Below are 25596 nucleotides of genomic sequence, written 5' to 3' on the forward strand. Positions count from 1 at the left end.
GGAGTTCCAAACCTATGTGTACAGAAAAGCAACCCGTATGGATCAAATCCTCAACTTCCACAGCAACCACCCCAGCGTCCACAAAGCTGCACTAGGACACTATTTAAACAGACCAGGACACACTGCAACACTCCAGAACTACGCCGGGAAGAGGAAGAACACTTGTACAAGATCCTCGCTTTAAATGGATATCCCCACAACTTCACCCACAGATGTCTACAAAACAGGCAACAAGAGGACACAGTACACCCTAACACGTTGGCCACACTGCCCTATATCAAGAACATATAGGAACTGATAACAAAACTCTTAAGATCACGAGGAATCACGGTGGCCCAGAAGCCCACAGCCGCTCTACGACAAACACTTACAAGGATCAAAGACCCCATTCCAACAACATGCAGAACCAACGTGGTTTAGTAACTACCATGCAACGACTGCCACAAACATTACATCAGACAGACAGGAAAGAAACTAGCCATCAGAATACATGAAAATCAACTAGCAGCTGAACAGCACGACAAACTCTCCTTAATATCGGTACATTCAGACAATGAAGGCTGTCAGTTTAACTGGGACAAAGTACCACAGCAGCCCAAGGCAAACGTAGACGTACACAGGAATTCCTAGAGGCATGGTTCTCCACCCATAATTCAATCAACAAACATACAGAATTGGACCCCACATACAAACCCATGCAGAACAAAATCTGAAATGACACTACTCACCATAACAGACCAGACGGTATAAATTCCAAGCAGAGTAGAATAACATCGCTTCAATGGAGGCTCCACTGATGATGTCATCTATCATGGTGACAAAATGTCTGAACGAGAACAAGCCAGCTCGGCGAGCAAGTCAACAACCTCCCCCACAACCTGAGCTACAGATCTTTGCCAAAACGTTATCCATAAGCATTACAACTACAGCTTTCCCTTTATGTATCCTGTTTGTTAATGTCTCAAAGAATTCTAACAGATTTTTCTCCTGCCCTTTTTGAATAACAGCTTTACAACTGCAGTTTCCCAATCCTCTGGGACTTTTGCAGAAAGTAAGGATTCTCACAAGATTAAGAGATAACGAGGTTTAGAGCTGGATGAACACAACAGGCCACGCAGCATCAGAGGAGCAGGAAGGCTGATGTTTCAGCCCTAGACCCATCTTTACTTTTTTCTGAAGAAGCGTTAGGCCCAAAACGTCAGCCTTCCTGCTCCTCTGATACTGTTTGGCCTGCTGTGTTCATCCAGCTCTACACCTTGTTATCTCAAATTCTCCTGCATCTGCAGTTCCTACTATCTCATTCTCACAAGATTACTACCCAGTGTATCCCTTATCACTGTAGTTGCTTCTTTTTGCATCCTAAGGTGCAAACCATCATGTCCAGTGGTCTTATGGTCTTATTCGCCTTTTGCTCCATGAGGTTCCGTAGTAATTTTTCTCTGATTTAGTTTTTTCCATCTTATCTTCTAATTCTTTATTTTGTACTTTTGCAATGCTATTAATGTCCGTGAAGACTGATACGAAGTATTTATTTTAAAATACTCTGCCATTTCTTGGTTTTTCATTATTATTCTCTCAACTTACTTTCTAAGGCATCCATGTTTACTCAGTCCTCTGTATCTTCCTTTTAATGTGTTTAAATAAGCTCTTACTGTCTGTCTTTATATTGCTTGCTACTTTTCCGCCATAGTTAATTTTTTCCCTTTATTGACTTTTAAAACTCTTCTAATCATCTAGTTTACCTCTGATGTTTGCCACATTGTATGTTTCTTCTTTTAATTTGGCACTAACTTAGCGAAACATTTATCCTTTGCTACAAACCTCCTCCCTCACTGGGATAGATTTTTGTTTGAGTAATGAACAATTTTATTCATCGTCAGCCATTCTTTCTCAACTACCTTTTCTGATAGACTCCTTCCCTAGCCCACTCCATCTAACTCTGCCCTCACTCCTTTCTAATGCTCCTCATTTAAGTTTAGCACAATTGTTTCTGACCCACATTTCTCACTTTCAAGCTGAATGCTGTGGCCAGCCAGAACATTTCTTTGCCCCAATTCACACTGTCCTGATGAATCTTTAACAGCTGCATGAAAAGAAAACCTTGATTTTCTCTCATTTGAAAGACGGCGCCCCAACAAAGAAATTCTTCCTTTGTGCTGGAGGGAAGAGTCAACATGAATGGTGCTCTTAAGTGAAGTCTTAATCTCTTAAAGTGTGTTCAACAGCAACTGGGTTCAGATTGACACTCAGTTGATGGCTGGAACGCTTTATGGCAGAGCCATGCTAGAGTCGAGGTGAAAGACCACATACTCCATCTATGTAGCATGATGTGCCAATGCCTTAACACTGCACTACCTAGAATGCCTGTTGATTTGTCTTGTGTACTGCTGGACTTTTCAATCTGGAAGTGCAAAATAAAAATGGGAAGTGCTGAAAGAAATTTAGCTAGTCTAAGATCAGCATCAATTCTTTATCTGTCTTTGCGCAGTTGGAGTCAATATAAGACTGAAGCCATTAGATTGGAATCACCATTAAGGAGTCTGCACACTACCTGCTAAATTGTTCAGTCTTAGCAATGCAGAGTTTAGCGCAGAAATACTGTGCCTTTAAAGCCAGGCCTTCTTGGGTGTTAGATGCATTGATCGAATAGTCAGAAACATGTTTAATAACACTAAACGAAGGCTGTGACAGAGCTCAGTAGAAACTGTCTTTTAAGAACAAAGTGATTTTGGATTCTGGAGACTGTATATCATTAGCCTGCAGCTACACACAGCAGAGGACTGCGTGGTTCTCACCCACACATCTAATGGAGCATTGACTAGAGAGTATCTCATTTATGCAAAATGCCTGTGACAGCTTAGTGTCCCATATCATCAGCGCATTTAGAAGAAATGGGATATAGCTTTTAGTTAGACCTTTTTTTTAAAATTGCTGTACTTTTGAAGTATGGGAGTTAGCACTGTAAGGAGGAATAACTCATCACCCATGCCCTGTGAATACAAAATGAACATACTGCAAATAGCGAAAACAAAACGGTAAGGTTTGGTTTATGCATTGCAATTCACGTCATTACACTCGCACCATGAGGGGTGCTTTGAGCTGTATGATATTAACAGGATATTGTCATAATTGTCGCAATAGTATGCCGTTGGAACGCTCTGAAATGGGTCACAGATTGGTTTGTGAAAATGTCTTCTCTTTTCTGATCTTGCAGGAGATGACACATTCCTGGCCCCCTCCTCTTACAGCCATACACACACCTTCCAAGGCTGAACCAACCAAGTTCCCAATCCCAAGCAAGGTAGGAACCTGCTTTTGAGACTGGACTCCATTTTGGACATTTTACCAGCAGTGAGAATTATTGAAAAGAAAACAAAACTATGATCTTGGATTAAAACTTAAAAGCTTTTCAGAAGACCACAATATGGAGGTTTTATCTAAAACCTGATGACTTTGACTAAAGTGCTAGAAAATGGAATGAAAACAGACTTGTTTTTTACTGGCGTGGAATTGATGGGCTGAAGGGCCTCTTTTCTATGCTGTGGACCTCAGTGTCTCTGTGATTGCTTCGCTGTTTGGAATCTTCTGTCGTATTTACGAGCATTCATTAATGTACACCAAAGGAATTAATGTAATCGCGTAAAGCATAAACAGGCCGCTCAGCCCAACTGCCCTAGGCCTGTGTTTGCGCTCCATATGAGCCTCCTCCTATCCTATCCTATCTGGATGTCCTTCCAAAAGAAGGTTATGGAGATAGGACTCACAATAAGAGGAATATAGCTCTGATTTGTTTGCTGTTTCTGTGTAAAAGTTCTATATTTGGCTACATTTGCCGCTTTTGAGTCAGTTTTTGGAGACTGGGAAACCGAGACATAAGCTGAAATCTGTGATTTGGTCAGAGACAAAATCACCATGAATGGGGTTTTCACCTTCTCACCACTCTCAATGATCAAATAGAAAGTGTAATGGATGTTGTAAATCAGGTACCCTGACTAATCCATAAAAACCAAAAGAACTGCTGATGCTACAAATCAGGAACAAAAACAAAGCTGCTAGAAAAGCTCAGCAGGTCTGGCAGCATCTGTGAAGTCAAAAACAGAGTTTACGTTTCGGGTCCGGTGACCCTTCCTCAGAACTCAAGTTCTGAAATGTTAACTGTGACCGCACCACCTGCATCTTCGGGTTTCCAATTGAGTCAATATCCCTGAAGGTTTACTCTCACATCTAACATGTATGCAGCAGGGTAGTACCTAGTGATTGCCAAATTAGTGAAATGCTACAGACCGACTGACACTGTCACAGTTCACTTCAACAGTGAGACCTTCAAAGTTCCTGAAATGGACCTTTACCTACTTCACTTTTTCTTATCATTGTGTTTTACTGTGAGAGAATCATTATAACTCAGTCCATTCTCTTTGTTCGCCTTAATATTTCAGTTGAACTGCTACTGAATTTCTAAATTCTAGCAAATGAAAGCTTAGGTTTTTTTTTAAATCTTCCTTTTAATTGAATCTTTTGAAGTCCAAGTTTCATTTTGCTAAACCTATGCTTTGCTACCTCCAAGTCTAAAATGTATTTACTGTGGTATGGCATCCACATTCTCCAGATGTAGTCTTACCAATGCTTTGTGTCGTGGGTATCAAGGATTTCATTGCAATGATACAAAATGGAGCAGAGAACTCTTCCCTGTGACCCTCCTAATCAATGTCCTTCACTTGCCACCACTCAAAATGGATAAAAGCTTAGTTACCAGGATTGAGAGCGACAGATTATAAGTTCCAAATGACTAGCGGTGTAAAGGGGTAACCTTTCCCCCTCTGTTCAGCCCCTCTATTAGTCTATGGAAAATGGATCTCAAAAAATGATAGGATGGGTTTCAGTGAAAGGTAGAAAAGACAGTATATGGGCGAAGGAAAGAATTGCTTAGATTTAGGCGAAGCTGTATTTCTGGACCCAGAAGCAGAAAAATACAGGGGTGTAGATGGTTCACTCTGGGAGCAAAGTCTGTCGCCAGTTATTGATGTCCATCCACCCTGCAACCTATGGTGGAAACCTAATGAATTCTAGAATGAGGGAATTCTGCGCAATGACTTCCTTGGGCTCCAGTGCTCATCTTAGATCATATATTTGATCTCTAATTTTCAGAGATCATGTAACCTGTGCCACAGATAAACCTATTCTTACTGGTTTCGGTTGCAGGTTAAATAATGTCCACAGAAAAACTCACCTTTTTTTTTGAAATATTGCCATTGGATCTTTTCTGACCACTGCTAAGGACAAATAGAGCCTTGTGTTAATGTTGCATCTGAAAGGCTGCACCTCCAACAGGGCAGCACTCCCTCTGTATAAACATATCATTGTTTCTGATGTAACATTAGACATTTTAAGGTGTTGTGTGCTCACTGAGATTCATCGTGTTTTAGCTTATTTATACCAAAAGCTACTGCTATTGATTGAGTTTAATCAACCAATGTCACAGGCTAATTAGCACAGTTACATGGATTTATCTCTTTTATTTCTGGAACAACTTTATACAAAGATTCAGATGTATGCAAGTTTCTGTTAGTGACTGGAACAGTGTCTGCAGCATTTGACAGGCCAGAAATTATCAGAACTGCAGGGACAATTGGTGAAAACAAACCGACCAAGTCAACCCTAATATGTGCCCAAATTAGTATTGGCGTGGGTTCTGTCCGAGAACTTAGCCACTTCATTAAGACAGTGTCACAACTAAATAAACACTCTAGATGCTGGAAATCTAAAATACAAGCAGAATGCACTGGAAGTTACTCAGCAGGTCAGGTAACATCTGCAGAAGGAGAAGCACTGTTGGTGATTCACAGCTGTTAATTATCGTCAGAGCTCAAAGTTAGAAATGCCATAGGTTTTGAGTGAGGGAAAGGGAGACTGGTCGTAAAGTAAAGGTCAACAGGAGATCTTAAATGATAACACGGTTGACTGAAGAGTGGTAATAAGAAAAGTAAAGAAAGAAAGAGTGTGTCCAGAGGAGGGGTGAACAATAGAATGATTAGCATCTGCCATTTGAAAACAAAGACCAAGAGAAAGACAAAAGTGAAGAGAGGCACTCCAAGGAAAAAGGGAGTAAAGTGGATACTCAGATTATGCTTTGAAATTCTTAAATTAAGTGTTGAGTGCAGAATTATAATAGTTAATCGAAAGAGGAGAAAGAGGAGGTGCTGCTTCTTCAGCTGATTTTAAGCAAAGTTGGAACACTGCGGGAAGTGAGGGACAAGGAGCATAGACCTCAGTGTGAGAGCCAAGAGGAGAATTAAAATGACAGGCCATCGGAAACTGAGGGTCATGTTTGTGAACTGAATGGAAACGTTGCACAAAGTGTTCACTCACTCTGCATTTGGTCTCCCCATTGTGTGGGGCAGACCACATTGCGAGCAGGGAATACAGTGGACCGAATTGATTGAAGTACAAATAAATTGCTGTTTAACTTAAAGGAGTATTTCTGGCCTTAGACAGTGAGGAGAAAGGAGGCTGAAAAGGCTGGCATTGCACCTCCTGTCCTTGCATGGAAAGTTGCAGTGGGAAGTGGAGTGGGTGTGGGAAGGGTTTAAGGAGTGGTGAGGGTATTATGGAAGGGAATGGTATTTTCAAAGCATTGACAGGGAAGGGGAAGGGTCAATGTGTTCACTGCCAGAATCATGTTGGAGATGGTGAAAATGGTGGAATATGGACCACTGAATACAGAGCTTTGTGACACAGATAGTGAGGAGAAGGAGAGTTCTCTGATTGGGAGGGATAGAAAAAAGAATGAAAGCAGAACTGAGGGAAATGGGATGGGTGTGGCCTTATCCATCAGAGTTGGCAGGTGGAGGAAAAGTTGGGGTAGAATTCTTGGTTGAGGAAATGGAGATATCTATCAGAAGCCCTTGTGTTGAAAGTTGCATTATCAGAGTAGTCGGTGTTGGTACTGTTAGGTATAATTTGAATGTGCTTTTGTCGCTGATACTTTTAAGCAGACTTGGGATAAATGGGACTTCCATTTATCAGAATGAAAAGGGCTATGGAAATCTTTTGCATAATATGTATGATGCCTGCCCTTTAGTGAAACAGGCACTGCATTAATTTTTTCAGAGATATTGTTAAGATGACATAACGTGTGATATTCTTTCATCAGCAGTATTCTGTCATCTCGATCGTTCTGTTAGAATTGTATGTTTAATTCTAATTCAACCAGGTAATTATCTGACACAAACAGTGCAACACAGTGTCATTGTGTTCTGCTTAATTGCTTTTGTATTTTCAGTCATTAATTTTTGCAATCATTGCACATAAAAACTAAATTATTAAATTCTTACCTACTTCACTGGCATTGTGTGGTTAGGAAATGTGCTCTGATGTGCCTTGTGTTCTTTGTTTATAGGACTCTCAGCATCTAACCTCTGGGTACAATGGACAAAGTAGGTCACCTTTTACTCTTGTCTTTAAAGGCAATTTAATGCTCTGTCTGTAATTAAACTTAATATTGGAATGTTAATTACATGGTGCAGACACTTAGAAGATGGAAGAATAATTTCCTGATGATAAAGTATTATGTGTTGTGGCATGTTAATAGTAGAATTTCAATGGGAATGCCAACAGCTGTAGAAAGATTGTGAGTAAAAATAACAAAGATGTGAAACTCCAAATGTCTGCTTCTTTTCAGAACGCTGTGATGTTCAAGGAAAACCTCCAACAAAGTCTGCACCACAGAAATCGTAAGTATCATTGGCTTGATTTGTTTAAAAAAATAAAACTCTCACACTTTCTCCCTGGCTGGAGTGGATGGTGTCAAAGAGTGGGAATCAGTACCTTGTGGAAGTGCCAGAGATTGGCCAGTGCTTCTAATCTTCATGGCTGGAGGAGTCAGTGTATTGTTTTCATATTCTTGGTAAGACCATTGCAGTTCAACATGGTTGACCAGTGTCCGAAACCATATGCCTCAATTCAGACCACACAGCAGATATGAGGCCATTCAGCAGATATATGGGAACACCACCACCGTTAAGTTCCCCTCCAAACCACTCACCATCCTGACTTGAAAATATATTGCTGTTCCTTCACTGTCGCTGGATCAAAATCCTGCAATTCCCTTCCAAATGGTATTGTGGGCCAACCCTCAGCAGCTGTTCAAGAAGGCATTTCACTATCTCCTTGTGAAGGGCAATTAGGGATGGGCAATAAATGCCGGCCAGCCAGTGTTGTCCACCTCCCACATAAATTAAAATAAGCCTTGCAGATTACTGCTTGCCTTCACCGCACCCGTCCATTACCTTTTTCTTTTAGGCCATAGCCTTAAATCCATCCTAACTATTTGTCCTAACTACTCTAGGAGACAACTTTTTAAAAAAATCATGCAGTCGATCAGGGCATCACTGACCAGGACAGCATTTATTGCCCAACCCAGAGGGCAGTTAAGAGTCAACCACATTGCTGTGGGTCGGGGGCCACACGTAGTCCAGACCAGGTAAGGAAGGCAGATAACAAGGTGTAGAGCTGGATGAACTCAGCAGGCCAAGCAGCATCAGAGGAGCAGGTAGGCTGGCGTTTCGGGCCTCGACCCTTCTTCAGAAAACTCATCTAGCTCTACACCTCGTTATCTCAGATTCTCCAGCATCTGCAGTTCCTAGTATCTCAGGTAAGGATGGCAGTTTCCTTGCCTGAAGGACATTAGTGAACCAGATGGGTTTTTTCCCGAAAACCGACAATGGTTTTGTGGTCAGTAATTCAAGATTTTTATTGAATTCAAATTCCACCGTCTGCCGAGGCAGGATTCAAATGCATGCCCCTAAAACATTACCGGGGTCTCTGGATTAACAGTCCAGTGATAAGGCAATCACATTCCCATAATTTCACATTCTCACCAGCCTCTAGATAAAATGGTTTTTTTGAAATTCCCCGTAGGATTTATTAGCGACTGTCTTAGATTTAGTTATTCTGATCTCGCCCACAAGTGGCAAGTTCTCCTCTACATCCCCTCCATCAAACCTTTCCACAGTTTTGAGAGCCCCTTTTGAGTCACACAGGCAGGTAATTTCAAATGCACTCCATGTAAAATGTACATTCAGACAATGAAATGATATCGGAGAGGAGGCAATTTCAAGATGCTTAAAAAGAAAGCTGAATACACAGTAATGAGATAAACAGAGATGCGGGAAAGAAGTGAGGTGTGAACAGGGGATGCCTGTGAAGGTCAGGATTATTAATGAGCTATTACATTAATGGGGCTAAATGACAAGGCCCTTCACAGCCGTGTGAAGTTTACATATCAAAGCCGAGGTGTGTTAGCATCAATGCAAACAGCTACTCATCATTATTGAAATCACATTAAAAAGGCAAATCGAAATTGACACCATAAATGAGGAAAAGAATTCCAACCTGCTAGCTGACAGTTTCAGTGAGTATCTGCTGATTTGTTTACAATCCTGTTAGTCTGTCCTTTGGATGGTGAACTGAATGCAGAATGTCTTGCACCTTGTTTATTGTTGCCTCATCTGAACAGATCCAAATCAGTGTTCTAAGCTTTTATCATTAAATTCAGAACCAATTGAACATGGGACCAGGAGTAGGCCATTCAGCCTCTTGAAGCCATGCCACCATTTAATCATACATGGCTGACCGGCATACTGCCTCTGTTTGCCCACCTTTTCTCAGCATCTGCCACTACGTTTAGCCAACTTATCAATCTTATCAATTTCAATTTAGAATCCTTTGTTGAATGCCTGGTCAAAATAGCTTTTTGAGAAAAGGAGTTGTAAATTTCCACCAACCTCTGTTTGAAGGGGTTTTGCCTGACATCACCCCGGTCACCTTGTTCCAATTTTATGTCTTTATGCCCTGAAGGTGATTCATAGAGATCTCGGGGAGATGGTGGTGTTATGGTAAACCATCCAGAGATCCAGATTAATGCTCTGGGAACATGGGTTCAAATCCCACTGGTGGAACTTAAATTGAACTCACAATTCTGGAATATAAAGTTAGTCCCAATAATCATGACTAGAATCCGCGATTGTTGTAAAAACCCATCAGATTTACTAAATGGACAGAGCAAATCTTTTGCCCTAACCTTCCATGATTTATATGTAATTCCAGAACCACAGCAATGTGGTTGACTCTTAATTGCTGTCTGGAATGGCATGGCAAGTTCAAGGGCAATTAGATCTGCAGTGTGTTTTAACAGTGCGAGTAAAGGCCCTTTGGTCCACCATGCCCATGCTGGTCATCTATTCTAACTCTAGGGATGGGTAGCACATGATTGCCCACCGACAGTAGCCACATCCCATCAAAGAATTTGTAAAAAGAGACTATATCATATCAATGCTAATCTACCTGACCATCTCACCGAAAGCCTAAAACTCTGCAATAAGCTATCTTGGTACAGAATTGCCCTTGCTGAGAGTAGCAGGCTGAAAATCACAGTGCCTGACTTTCCATCTGCTGATTCAAATGGCTGTAAAATCAAAGCTCACAGGTCAATGGTTTACAGATCAACATCCCCTAGGGGAGCTGCTTCTCACTGAGAAAGTCCTACCAGAGAATAGCCCCTTATGTCACTGCATTTATTCGTCCATTGTGGATTTTGTTTTCTTAAAAAAGTGCCTTTTTGGCTGAAATGTGTTTTTGGGATACCCTGAGGTTGAGAAAAATGCTCCATGATTACAAGTTCATTTTGTTTTAACCTATTCTTTCTTTGACTGGGGCTCTTGACATAGGATGAGCAGGTTTTTGACTATTGCAACACTCTCCCATTGTCCACACTCCGTGAATTTCATCTCATGAAAAGCTTTGTCATCCGTGCTCTTATTTGCAACGATTCCCATTTTCCCTTGCCTTGCCTTTAAAAACCCTTCCTGACCTCATCTCCACCCAGATCCTGTAATCTCCAGAGACCGACGATTCCATGCCTTTCTGCATTCTAAGTGCTGCATTCCTCACTCTTGGATTTCTTGTGCATCGTCTGTGTTCCCCCACACCCCACCTTCCCTCATTGATGGCCTTTCAGCTGCCTCACCCCAGAACATCTTAGCATTTTGTTCTGCGCTAAGTGTGTTAGTTAAATGCCAGTTGTTGCTGTAGTTTGGAATGCGGCTCGACACAGATTCTAACACAGTTCTCATTCTGTAGTTGTGATGTGTTCAGTGGAACCAAACATTAAATAGATAATTCATTGCAAAATTAACATGAAAGCCAGAGCATAATCAGTAATTTTTTTTCAAACACCATACACTTGATTACTTATCTTTGTATGAAGAAAACTGAGCCTGGAATAGCGATGACGACAATGAAACATGGGCTGAGAGAGACTATAACAATAAACTTTGATTTGAATGGCTTTGAGATTTGTTTTATGAAGATCTGTGTTGGATGTTGAGGCCATTCAGAACAAACAGTGTAAAAAAAGAAAAATTCCTGGCAATTTTTCCACATTTTCTCTACCATCATCATTCTGATTGGGCTAGAGTTGGTTGTGTAGCAATTCTCAACAGAAATATCTCAGATGCTACAGTGACAATACTGTTTACAACTAAAATGGAAACATGTGCATAACTCCCTAGGCAGTCAAATGTGGGGACTACACTGTTGTTATGCCAATATTCAACGACCTGACCTCAAAACCACTCTCTGAGGTAGAGTGTTCCATAGACTCACAACACTGACAGAAAGAAGCTTCTCCTCTTCTGTATCTTAAGTGGAAGACCCCAATCCCAAACCTTGTCCTTTGCTCGAGTTTCACCCTCGATTGGAAACAACTGAGGCTGAGGGGTGACCTTGTGGAGTTTTACAAAATCATGAGTGGTATAGATAAGATGTACAGGAGGTCTCTTATTCCAAGGGTGGGGAGATTTAAATACTAGGGGCAGATTTTTAAGGTGAGATGAAAAAAGATTTTAAAAAGACATAGGGTAGCTTTTTAGCAGTGTGTGCGCTGAACTTCCACAGGAATTGGTGGAAGCGAGTACAGTTACAACATTTAAAAGACATTTGGATAAGGGCATAAATAAGAAATGTCTGGAAGGACATTGGCCAAGTGCGGGCAGGTGGGACTAGTTTAGTTTGGCATTGTGTTTAGCATGGACTGGTTGGACCGAAGGGTCAGTTGCCGTGCTGTATGACTCTATAGCATACATTAATGTATGACAATTGGCAAAAGAGATAGATAGCAATGTAAAAAGGTTGTAAGTGAAAGTGTGTAAAGGAGACCCCTTGTTTTAGGTCTCTATCTTGCTTTCAATACTATTAGGCAATCCCTTTTTCATTTGCATTGGGCACTCTCTCATTCTGTTCCACTTACTCCTCCTCCCTCTCTGGAAACGGCACAATAAACACAATTTTTTATTCTTTTTCAGTTCTGAAGAAGTCATATTCAGGCGCAAAATGCTAACACTGTTTTTGCTCCACATATGTTGGTGGATCTGCTGGGTTTCTACAGCACTTTCTGTTTTAATTCAGATTTCCAGCATCTACTGCGTTTTACTTTTAGTGGTGGGGCTAACTCAGTGAAACTCTGTGACAGGCACAGGGACAGTGTGGTGGCTCAGTGGTTAGCACTGCTGCCTCATAGCACCATGGACTCAGGTTTGATTCCAGCTTTGGGTGACTGTCCGAGTGGAGTTTTCACATTTGCCCTGTATCTGTGTGGATTTCCTCCGGGTGCTCCAGTTAGCTCCCACAGTCCAATGATGTGCAGGTTAGGTGGATTGGCCATGCTATATTACCCATAGTATCTAGGGATGTTTAGGTTAGGTCGATTAGGCATGGGAAATGCAGGGTTACAGGAATAGGATTTGGGCTTGGGTCTGAGTGTGATGTTCTTCGGAGAGACAGTGTAGACTTGATGGGCCAAATGGCCTGCTTCCACAATGTAGGGTTTCTATTCTATAATTACACACATGATAAACTAAATGGTCTCTTTCTGATCTGTGCTATTTTACAATCTGTTCTATATCCTTTCCATGGCAAAATGGCTTTACCACTGCAGAATGGGTGCAGGAAAATCTGCATTGGCCCCTATTATCGCAGTTCCTTTGTTTTAGACAGATCAATGGAAATGGGGTCATGAGGAGTCCAATGGGATTCCACTTGCAATTGGGAAAGTGAAAGGAATCACATTCGTGTAGAGCCTTTCTTGTCATTAGGGTATCTCCAGTACTTTAGAAGAAATAGTATTATCCTGAAGAGTACTCGATTGTAATAGAAGAGGGTATATTCAGAAAGGATACGTAATTATTATGAGATTTCATTCAGTTAGTCGGTCGTGCATTGTAGTGCACCTTCACCGATCCAACAATAAAAAGTTATTGACTGGTCCCAGGAGTGGACAGCACTTCACTGATCCGGGAAAAAGATGACACATCCACTGATCACAGGAATAAACAGTATATTCATTAATCCCAAGAATGGGTAGTGCTTTCACTGATCCTGGAAATGGAAAGTGCATTTGCTGATTCCTGGAATAGTCCAATAATCCCAGGAATGAATAGTGCATCCATTGATCCTGGGAATGGACACTGTATCCAATATTCCCTGTAATAGACGGTGCATTCATTGATTGAATGAATTACGGACTGCCAGATCTGCTGAGCTTTTCCAGCAACTTTGTTTTTGTTCCTCATTTACAGCAATTCTTTCAGTTTTTACCGAGAAATGAATTGTCTGTTTTTCCAGACCTCAGAAGTTCATTCCCAAAGTTGATAATTAAGGACTTGTTTTAGACATCATTGAGACAAGTACTTTCCTCTTTCAGATGGAAGAATGCAATTGATAGACCCATTGTAAATTCCAAAATAGTGGAAAAAATATATCAACTGAATTGAAAAAAATAGCTGTAGGATATTCCCATAGACCACTTAGAGACTGAAGGCAGGATTTAATGCCCACTTGCCAAGTTTTTAGTTGGGGGGATTGAAATATGCAAAGATTGCAATGCACAGTCTAGTACCTTCATCCCTTACCCCAATTAGGCTTATTACAGAAAAGCCTCTGAACAGCCTCCCTGCCCCACTGCCAATCAAGTGGGTACCTAATGGCCAGGGAAGGGTCTTTATCCTTCTACTGCTGGTATGGGCTCAGGGTCAGATGTGGGGGGTGAGGAGGGTGGTGGATGAGATCGTTTTTACCACTCTAGATTGCATGGCATGCAAACCCATGTGGGATTGCCTCTGGGACCTTGGGAGTGGGAGAGGCAAATGTTCCCTCACTCAAAGGTACTCAGTCTCTGCTTGAGGCCCCCACCGTCAGAAAGGTTTGAGACACCATTGAGATCCAACCTGCTACCCTTACCTTCAATACCCCTCCCACCCCGTGACACCTCATCTGTGGCCTAAGATTCAGGGACTAGACCTTGGGTGGATATTTTATCAACATCTTCCCTGTGTGGTCCCATTGCTGGCTCTTGCTGGGTGGGCCTTTGGCACCAGTGAGGCCTCAACACTGTTCATTTACATTCCACACATGTCATGCCTTCACAAAAATAGGAGCCAGTTTTTCAATCTCAGGCAAGAGCCCAATCTGTTCCATTTGATACTGCCCTATTTGTTTTTAATTGGGAAGGTGGTAACATGGAGGTATTATCATTGGATTGGGGAAACCCATTCCAATGTTGTGGGGCAGGGGTTTGAATCCCACTGTGGCAGATTGTGAAATTGGAATTATTGAAAAGCTTGTGTAATGGTGACCACTTGGGGAAATACCCATCTGGTTCACTGATGTATCTTAGGACATGAAATCTGCTACCCTGTCCTGGTCTACATGTGATCCAGACCCATGCTGATGCACTCTTAACTGCCCACTGGGGAATTAGGGACAAGCAATGAATGTTCCCTGCATCCCATGAACAAACAAATGAATGAATCCTTTAGTCATCTTTCCTATGCATATCTCCTCAAAGCAATTTTTAGTATATCCAGTTTGGTAAATGTTCATGACCCACTTTACTCACGGTTCAGTTATCTATCCACATGTCCTATGTCAGCTGACACTTACTTCCGTTGGTTCTGTTGTCATACTGGACACAGGAAGGTCTGATCAGTGCCAGTATTTAAAGTCGCTCGAGAAACATGGAATTTAGGAGCAGGAGTAGGCCATTCAGCCCTTTGAGCCTGCTCCCCCATTCAGCATGACCAAGGCTGATCATCTAATTCAGTCTTGTTCCTGCTAGTGTTCCTTTTCCTGCTTTCTCCCACTCCTTTGGATCTCCTTAGCCCTAAGAACTATATCCAACTCCAAAAATGAAACAAAATAAAAACCTGTGGGTGCTGGAAATCTGAGACAAAATCAGAAATTACTGGAGAAACTCAGCCGGTCTGGCATCATCTGTGGAGAGACAAACAGAGTTAACATTTCAAGCCCAGTGACCATCAATAAAGGATTTGTTGATTTAGTTTCCCTTTGAGACAGACCCTTGAGGCTCACTGAATTTAAAACATTAATTCTGCTTTCTCTCCACAGATACTGCCAGACCGGCTGAGTTTCTCCAGCAATTTCTATCCTTACATCTGACTCATTCTTGGAAACATTCAATGCTTTTGGTCTTGGTTGTTTTCTGTGGCAGAGAGTTCCACAGGCTCACCACTGTTTGGGTGAAGACGTTTCTCATCTCAGCCCTGAATGGCCTATTCTGTTATCCTTAGACTGAGAATCCTAATTCCGGACTTCCTGGTCATTGGGAACGCCCTTCCTGTGTTTACCTATTCAAGTTTGATGTGAAACCCAAACTTACTAGTCCCACCCCTTTTCATTCGTCTAAACCTGGTGAACGCAATCCTAACCAGTCTGGTGTGCCCTCATATATCAATTCAGCCATCCCAGGAATCAGTCTGGTTTGATGGACGGGTGGGGAGGATTTCATCTGTGAATCTGAAAGCTCCCTTATGCTTTGTCCCAGTATGATTGATTGTGTAGCCTTGGTGCTGATTTTTAAAAATGTAAATTACTTTCGGCAGCTGATATGGCTGCTATCACTGGGTGCCACAGGCAACATTTGGGACCGACAGCAGCTAACATCTACTTTTCATCCTGCACCCTCAGGCTCAGGATTTGAAGTGAAAGTTATTATAGGCTGTTATAGAACGTAGAGCATTACAGCACAGTACAGGCCCTTCGGCCTTCAATGTTGTGTCGACCTGTCATACCGATCTCAAGCCCATCTAACCTACACTATTCCATGTACGTCCATATGCTTATCCAATGATGACTTAAATGTACCTAAAGTTGGCGAATCTACTACCGTTGCAGGCAAAGCGTTCCATTCCCTTACTACTCTCTGAGTAAAGAAACTACCTCTGACATCTGTCCTATATCTTTCACCCCTCAATTTAAAGCTATGCCCCCTCGTGCTCGCTGTCACCATCCTAGGAAAAAGGCTCTCCCTATCCATCCTATCTAGCCCTCTGATTATTTTATATGTTTCAATTAAGTCACCTCTCAACCATCTTCTCTCCAATGAAAACAGCCTCAAGTCCCTCAGCCTTTCCTTGTAAGACCTTCCCTCCATACCAGGCAACATCCTAATAAATCTCCTCTGCACCCTTTCCAAAGCTTCCACATCCTTCTTATAATGCGGTGACCAGAACTGTACACAATACTCCAAGTGCGGCTGCACCAGAGTTTTGTACAGCTTCACCATAACCTCTTGGTTCCGGAACTCGATCCCTCTATTAATAAAAGCTAAAACACTGTATGCCTTCTTAACAGCCCTGTCAACCTGGGTGGCAACTTTCAAGGATCTGTGTACATGGACACCGAGATCTCTCTGCTCATCTACACTACTAAGAATCTTACCATTAGCCCAGGCCCATTCTCTCAATAGAGAGATAGGCAACTGGTGCATTTAACCTGTGGGTCACCAAGCTTTAAAGAGGGCTGGCATGGTGGCTCAGTGGTTAGCATTGCTTCCTCACAGCGCCAGAGACCTGGGTTTGATTCCACCCTCGCGTGACAGTCTGTGTGGAGTTTGCACGTTCTCCCTGTGTCTGCGTGGGTTTCGTCAAGCTGCTCCAGTTTCCTCCCACGTTCCAAAAATGTGCATATTAGAGGTATTGGCCATGCTGAATTGTCCAGGGATGCGCAGGCTAGGTATGTTAGCAAAATCTAACCTGACACTTCAGCAGTGAGGGAGTGCCACAGTATCATGGGAAATGTTTATGTTTGTCAGGGAAACATTAAGAGAGTTCTCATTGGTGTTCTAGCCCATATTTAACCCTCAACTAACACTTCCAAACTAGATTATCTGGTCGCAATCTCCTTGCTGTTTGTGGTAGCTTTGCTCAAACTGGCTGTCACATTTTCCTACACATTGTAATGGTGAGTGGGATTTTTTTGAGACTGTGGTGCTCTGGGACTTCCTGAGGCTGGTTGGTGCTAATGGGAATGTAAACACTGGCTTGCTTCTTTTGTAATTGATGGAGTGACTAAGAAATGTAATGCCAAACCAAGTTTTGGCAATTGAGCGATGTGGTATACCAAATTTTCCCACGGTTTCTGCCCAGACACAGAAAGATGTTGGTTCAGAATCCTCTTCCATAGCCACAAAGGAAACTTATAGAATCCCTATAGTGCGGAAGATTGCCCTTCGAGTCCGCACCAATCCACCAAAGAGCATCCCACCCATATCTAACCCCCCTCCCTATCCCAGTAACCCCACATTTCCCATGTCTAATCCACCTAGCCTGCACATCCATAGACACTATGGGCAATTTAGCTGGGCAAATCCACCTAACCTGCACATCTTTGGACTGCGGGAGGAAACAGGAGCTCCTGGGGGAAGCCCACGCAGACACGGGCAGAATGTGCAAACTCCACACAGACAGTCACCCGAGGCTGGAATCGAACCCGGGTCCCTGGCGCTGTGAGGCTGCAGTGCTAACCAACTTGAATGTTTGCCTTGGTGAACTAGCTGGCTTCTCTGGAGAGAAGCAAGGATTAACGTCTAAGTCACTAATTAACCCTCATCACGAGATTGACCTGAGCTCTTCGCTCTCCTCCCACATGGGCGCTGTCTGGCTTGCTGAGAATTGCCAGCGTTTTCTGCTTTTCGTTCTGATTTTCTGCATCAGCGGATTTTGCTGTTGGAAAATCTCTCATTTATCTTGGAACAATATGTGTGGCCTTTTTTTAAAAATTCTCATTCCTGGACAAAGTTGCAACTTGCCTTTATGCCTGGCAATAATATCTGTGGGACTGAGGAATGAGTCAAGTTGATGGCCCAGACTGACCTTTCGCACTGGATTAAAATTCCCAGCTGTTCCCATGGCAACAGTATCTCAAAAATTAAATCTTTGAAGAGGCAGGAGGAAACTTGAAACTCTCTGAGCAGCAATGAACTCTGTGAGAGGGGTTCGCTGAAATTGGGAATGACATCTCCCTAATTGAAATAATCTGGGTCTTTGCCTGAGAGAGACCTTTTATACTGGCCCTGGTCTTTTTTTTCTGAAAACACAGTAACCGATCACCCTTGATTAGAAGTAAAACACACTTGTTGCCATGAATTTTAAATCAGTTTAGGCATGCAGTCTGAAGCACTGATGTACTGACTGGGATATGAGACGGCTAACTGCCAAGGCAAGTATTTGGAGACAGTGCTCCAAAGACTGTAGCCTGCGGCTACACATACATTTACATTGGTACCAGCACAGAAATGGTGGCTGACTTTAAATCACGTATGACTCTTTTACAAGCCTGTAGGAGACTGCACAGAGTACTTTGTTTTGTTTTACCGAGCGCTAGTTCCAAACTGAAAGATTTGTTGCAGCAATTTGCTCACTAACTCAGTCAGGAGCCTTTCACGTGTCTCTCACAAGGAACCAGCAAGGACGGTCTTTTAACCTGTACTGGAAGAGTCGACAAGTCTGAAATGGAATCCAGCTCAAAGTGCAGATTTTTATCTCCCTTTTCCATCGGAACGGTCTTAAAGTTGCACTCTTCATTTTTATGACATCAAGTGTGATCTCCTTCAAATTGAATTCAATTACACTTATGAGTTATGATGAGGAAGAGACAATAATGACTCAAAAAGAGCCACTGCAACATTTGTCAAAGTGGTCCTCAGTGTGTAATTTTGCCAGATATGAAGAGAAATGTATGATATTTCCAGCTTTAGTGAGATAAGCACTGGGATATCTAACAATGTTGCTTGCTGGCGTGGGGCTAATTGTTGGTCAGTGCTATACCATTGATTTCATTGGATGGAACATCTTGAAGGGAATGGCCAGACTGTACTTCCAGGTACTGTATCTTAAAATCAGGGCCAAGAGAGAAAGGTGACCAAATATTATTTGGTGTATTTTTTTTAAAATGCAATATGCTCTGTTTTCTTATTTCTTTTGTTCTGACCTGTGCCTTGCAGTTGTTTTGTCCTATGTGTTGCCAGATTTTGGTTAGGTCAATTGGAGTCAATGACATCTGGTTGGCCAACAATGTTCCCAGCAGTGGCTTTCAACAGAAGGATACAAAACAGTAGGTCATTCAGCCCTTTGAGTCTGCGAAGCCATTCAAGTCGACAATGGCAAATCAATTAGCTCGTCACTATTTTACCCCATGATCGCTATATCCTTTGCTGTCATTCATGTCCAGAAATCTGTCCTGACGCTGCTCAATGACTGAGCTTCTACAACTGCCGCTCATAGAAACATAGCAATAGGCCACTCAGTCCTTTGAATTTGCTAACCCATTCAATATGATCATGTCTGCAGGGAGACAATCGCCCAGTGGTATTATCACTGGATCCTTAACCCAGAGATCCAAGTAATATTCGAAGGACCTGGGGTTGAATAGTTGGTGGAATTTGAATTCAGTTAAAAATAATTCTGCACTTAAGAGTATGATGATGGCTGTGAATGCATTGTTGATTGTTGGAAAAGCCCATTTGTTTCACTAATGTCCTTCAGGGAAGGAAACTGCCATCCTTACCTGGTCTGGCCTACACGTGACTCCAGACCCGCAGCAATCTGGTTGACTCTTAACTGCCCTCTGGACATTTGGAGTTGGACAATAAATACTGGCCCAGTCAGCGACGCCCTCATCCCTTGAATGAACCTTATTCTAAAAACAAGTCTGATTCTTTATTTCAAAAGCATACCCCTACCCGATCTCCACATCCCTTGCTGCCTTGACTATAAAAAAATATCGATGTTCCTTGAAAATGCTCAGAGATCTGGCCTCCACAGAATTCTGTGATAGAGGGTTCTGTTAATGGGCCACACTTTGAATGAAACAATGTTTTCATGTAGCGGTCCTAAATCGCTGACCTGATATCCTGACACTGTGATTACTTTTAGAGAAATGGAAGGGGGAATGGGACTAGCTGAGTTGCTCTTGCTGAGATCAAATACTGAGACTGCAGGCTGAATGGCCTTCTATTGTATTGTAGCCATTCTATAGGCTCGATCAGTATGGGGGTGCATGGGTACCAAGCCCCCACACGTGTAGGCACTTAATGATCAGCCTGTCCTCGGATTTTATGACATACCCCTGGAACAAGTGAGACTTGAACCTGGGGCTCTTGGCTCAGAGCTAGGGATTATACCATTGTACTACTCCACCACATTTAAGTACTGAGAGTCAATTGAGCTTCTTAAAACTTCAACATGCCCTATTAAAATGCTGCCTGTGCCACAATACTGTTGGCATGGGCAAGAACAGGTCCCCCATTTTCTAAAACATGTCGATAAAGCAGTGAGAATGAAGGGAGAGGGGGACTGTCTCCATGGAGGGCCCTGTGTGCATTGGGGACCACCCCGTACACCAAAAGATAGTGCCATTCCCACCTGGTCAGCAAAACACACCACCTCCCCAAGCTTTCCAAACCATCCCCTGACACTGTATCTTAAGATTTGCCATAGGCCAGGCTTCATGGGACTTCCTTGTATTTGCTGAGGAACTTGAGCTTGTGGTACATCTTGATTAAAGACTTGAGGTCAGGACATCCTGCCTCACACAGCGAGGGGGGGGTGAGTTTCTTGCAATTTGTCAACTTCGCCCACCTGCAGTGTCTGAGCAAGCTTCCAATCAGTGAGGTGATTTTTCCTTGTGTCGGAAGCCTTAATTTCCATCCTGTATTCTTCCATCAGATAAAGTTAACAGGAAGGTGAGCAAAGAGGTGCTTCGCCATCGGATCTCAGGCTAAACAACAACAACAGCAACAGCCTGTGTTTATGTAGCAACCTGATCATTACAAGCTGTCCCACAGTGCTTCTCAGAAGCGTCATAAAGCAAAGTATGGCACTGAACCACAGAAGAAGGCAGAAGGCCGGATGTTAAAGCATTTAGCTGCAGGTAGATTTGGAGGAAGGAAAAGAGTTTGAGAGACGGAGAGCTGTGGGAGGGACCTCAAGAGATAAGGCTTGGCAGCTGGAGGCACAGCCCCTAATGGTGCAGCGATTAAAATCAATACTCAACGGACCAGGCTTGAAGAAGCACAGATGTTACAGCGGGACAGCAGGACTAAGGGTGAGGCTGAGCTCATTTAACATCAGGAGGTTTGTGTACTGAAGATAATCTACTTTAGCTTGCCTAATCTTCTGAGCAAATGTTACACAACCAGGAAGAGCTCCACACTATCACTCACTTCCAGTGATCAATTCTGATATATAACCTTCAACTTATCTGGCACTCCAGTCATTGAAGGCAAGTGGATATAATTCACCAGGCTGCTTTTCCAAATACAGTGAAGGAACCCTGCTTAACTCATTTGTATGTCTTATCTCGTGGGGCTTTTAGAACAATCTTGCAGATCTGCTATATTTCCGACCACCAACCATTTTTAAGGCTTTCAGAGCGTTGCATATCAGTGGATCTTCAATCTAAGATCAGTGCACGTAGCTCAAAGTCAAGCAGAGCAGAGGAAAATTAATTGATAACTAAAATACCAGGTTTCCACTCAACTTAAAACATGTTACATGTCAGTCCAAAGAAGTTGAAGGCTCTTGTTCTACAAAATTGCTGAAGCAAAACCAACAACAACATGTAGTTAAGCCTCAACATGCCAAAAATAACCTAAAATGCCCTGACCAATATTTGATCCCCCAACAACGCCCAGAAATGTGTTACTTCGTCATTATTACTTGTGCTGTTTGTTTGTGGGAGCTTGCTGTGTGCAAATTGGCTGCATGCCAGCAGTGAGTACATTTCAAAAGTATTTCATTGGCTGTAAAGCTCCTGAGATGGTGTGAGACATTGAAAGAAGGTGATAATGCTGTAGAAACGCTTTCATCCGACCTTTGGTAATGGTTCCTTGCCTGAATTTGAAACCTTAATGGCGAATGAAGCTGGAGTAAGAGCATTTGTGCCAAAAATCTCAAGTGTATAGGTAAGAGAAATCAAATTGTTAGGCTTGAATATTGTACTGGAATGAAATAAATATCAGCCATATAAAACAGATGTAAGAATGTCTAAGATTGAATATACCTGTTACTACAGGGGCTCTTGTGGTACAGAGGTAATACCCACATACTTCTGAATCAGAAGGCCTTGATTCAAGTCCCACTTGTTCCAGAGTTGTGCCTGAACATATCTGAACAGGGCTGATTAATAGCTCTGAGACTTGTAACTAACTCCACATGAGAGTGCAGAGGGAGGTGTAGTGTAACTGTTGTTCCCTGCATGACTTTGGTCTGCACATTACTGACTTTATTGAGGGTAAACCAACTCATTTACGATAGGCATGGATAGAGCAGGTCACAGTTTGAAAGAGAAAACTTGGCTTTGCACAGCACCTTGCAAGATGTTTGACCACCAGGAAAGTGCTAGTCAAGTGTGGCCACTCTTGCAATGCAGGTTACATGGCAACCAATGTTTGCAGAGCAAGTTGTCATGACCAACCGAATAATAAGTTGTATTGTTGCTTTCGGTGATGTCAGTTCAGGAACAAATGTTAACCAGGAGGGAGTTGAAAAACAGCGCCTACAGCAGCATAAAACTCCTGCACCAGAACAGCCTAGAGTTTTGCTCTTAACTTTGTGGAATGGACCTTGAAGCATGAATGCTACTTTTGGTGTTTAATATTTGTCACTTGACTGACTCAAGGGGCAAATGCACAAGCCAAGGGATCCACAGAAACCCAGTTGTCCCATTATCAGAATTACTTAGAACATGGAGCATGGAGACAAGCTAATAAGAGACAAATCTTTGATGATGGAAGTATATAGAATTATGAGATGCATAGGTAGAGATTCTTTCTCTATTCATTTGTGAGATGTGGGCGTTGCTGGCTGGCCAGCATGTTCTTGCCCATCCCTAGTTGCCCTTGAGAAGGTGGTGGTGAGCTGCCTTTTTGAACTGCAGCAGTCCTCCTGCTGTGGGTTGATCCACCATGCTATTGGGGAGGAAATTCTAGATTTTGACCCTGAAGGAGCGGCGATACATTTCCAAGTCAGGCTGGTGAGTGACTTGGAGAGGCACTTGGAGGTGGTGGCGTTCCCATACATCTGCTTCCCTTATCCTTCTAGATGGAAGTGGTTGTATGTTTGGAAGGTGCTGTCTGTGGATCTTTGGTGAATTTCTGCAGTGCATCTTGTAGATAGTCTACACTGCTGCTACTGAGCGTCAGTGGTGGAGGGAGTGGATGTTTGTGGATGTGGTGCCAATCAAGCGGGCTGCTTTGTCCTGGATGGTGTCAAGCTTCTTGAGTGTTGTTGGGGCTGCACCCATCCAGGCAAGTGGGGAATATTCCATCATACTCATGACTTGTGCCCAATAGATGGTGGGCAGGTTTTGAGAGGTCAGGAGGTGAGTTACTCACCGCAGTATTCCTGGCTTCTGACCTGCTTTTGTAGCCACTGTGTTAATGTGGTGAGTCCAGTTGAGTTTCTGGTGAGCAATAACCCCCAGGATGTTGATAGTGCAGGATTCAGTGATGGTTACACCTTTGAATGTCAAGGGATGGTGGTTAGATTGTTTCTTATTGGTGATGGTCATAGCTTGGCATTTGTGTGGCATAAATGTCACTTGCCACTGGCCAGCCCAAGCCGAGATATTGTCTAGATCTTGTTGCACGTGAACATAGATTGCTTCAGTATCTGAGGAGTCACAAGTGGTGCTGAACATGGTGCAATCATCAGCGAACATCCCCACCTCTGACCTTTTGATGGAGGGGAGGCCAATGATGGAGCACTTGAACATGGTAATGCCTAGGACACTACCCTGAGGAACTCCTGCAGAAATTCCTGGAGCTGAGATGATTGTCCTCCAACAACCACGACCATCTTTCTATGTGTCAGGTATGTCTCAAACCACCATTGATTCCAGTTTTGCCAGGGCTCCTTGATGCCACACTTGGTTGAACACAGCCTTGATATCAAGGGCTGTCACTCTCACCTCACCTCTGGAATTCAGCTGTTTTGTCCATGTTTGAACCAAGGCCGTAATGAGGTCAGGAGCTGAGTGGCCCGGGCGGAACCCAAACTGGGCGTCATGGAACAGGCTATTGCTGAGCAGGTGCTGCTTGGTTGCACTGTTGATGGCACTATCTCGACTCCATTTTCTCCCCCTTGGTCCAGGAATTCCCTACCTACATCCGTGACATCACCCACGCCCTCCACCTCCTCCAGAACTTCCAATTCCCCGGTCCCCACCACCTCATTTTCACTATGGACGTCCAGTCCCTATCCACCTACATTCCCCGTGCAGATGGCCTCAAGGCCCTCCACTTCTTCCTGTCCTGTCCAGCCCCCCTCCACTGACACCCTCATCTGCCTAGCCGAACTCGTCCTCACCCTCAACAACTTCTCTTTCGATTCCTCCCACTTCCAACAGACAAAGGGGGTGGCCATGGGTACCCGCATGAGCCCAAGCTATGCCTGCCTCTTTGTAGGTTACGTGGAACAGTCCCCCTTCCGCACCTACACCGGCCTTAAACCCCACCTCTTCCTCCATTACATTGATGACTGGATTGGTGCAGCCTTGTGCTCCCACAAGGAGCTCAAACAATTCATCCACTTCACCAACACCTTCCACCCCAACCTTAAATTCATCTGGACCATCGCTAACACCTCTCTCTCCTTCCTGGACCTCTCTGTCTCCATCTCGGGCAACCACCTAGAAACTAATCTCCATTTCAAGCCCACCGACTCCGACAGCTACCTAGAATACACCTCCTCCCCCTGCACCTTCCTGCAAAAATGCCATCCCCTATTCCCAATTCCTCCACCTCTGCCGTATATTCTCCCATGATGAGACATTCCACTCCTGTACATCTCAGATGTCTTCATTTGCAAGAAGCGCAACTTCCTTCCCCCTGTGGTCGAGAACGCCCTTGACAATGTCTCCCGCATTTCCTGCAACTCATCCCTCACACCGCCTCCCTGCAATAATAACCAAAACAGAATCCCCCTTGTCCTCACGTACCACCCCACCAACCTCCGGATACAATGCATCATCCTCCGACCCTTCTACCATCTGCAATCCAATCCCACCACCCAAGACATTTTTCCCTCCCCACCCTTATCTGCTTTCCAGAGGGACCACTCTCTCCACGACTCCCTTGTCCACTCCACACTCTGCTCCAGCCCCACCACACCCGGCACTTTTCCTTGCAACTGCAGGAAATGCTATACCTGCCCCACACCTCCACCCTCACCCCAATCCCAGGCC

General features: G+C 43.4%; 1 protein-coding gene across 6 annotated transcripts in view; it reads left to right on the plus strand.

The window, feature by feature from the left end:
* aff2 (AF4/FMR2 family, member 2) overlaps positions 1–25596 on the plus strand; it is a 538364-nt gene that overhangs the window by 331997 nt on the left and 180771 nt on the right. For all 6 annotated transcript variants that reach the window (XM_059651333.1, XM_059651335.1, XM_059651330.1 and 3 more), the window contains 3 exons: positions 3215–3301; positions 7397–7433; positions 7679–7730. In XM_059651333.1, coding sequence (XP_059507316.1) covers positions 3215–3301; positions 7397–7433; positions 7679–7730 — 176 coding nt within the window. The remainder of the gene's footprint in view (positions 1–3214; positions 3302–7396; positions 7434–7678; positions 7731–25596) is intronic.

This window comes from Stegostoma tigrinum, chromosome 15, assembly GCF_030684315.1.
Source record: "Stegostoma tigrinum isolate sSteTig4 chromosome 15, sSteTig4.hap1, whole genome shotgun sequence".
Lineage (NCBI taxonomy): Eukaryota > Metazoa > Chordata > Chondrichthyes > Orectolobiformes > Stegostomatidae > Stegostoma > Stegostoma tigrinum.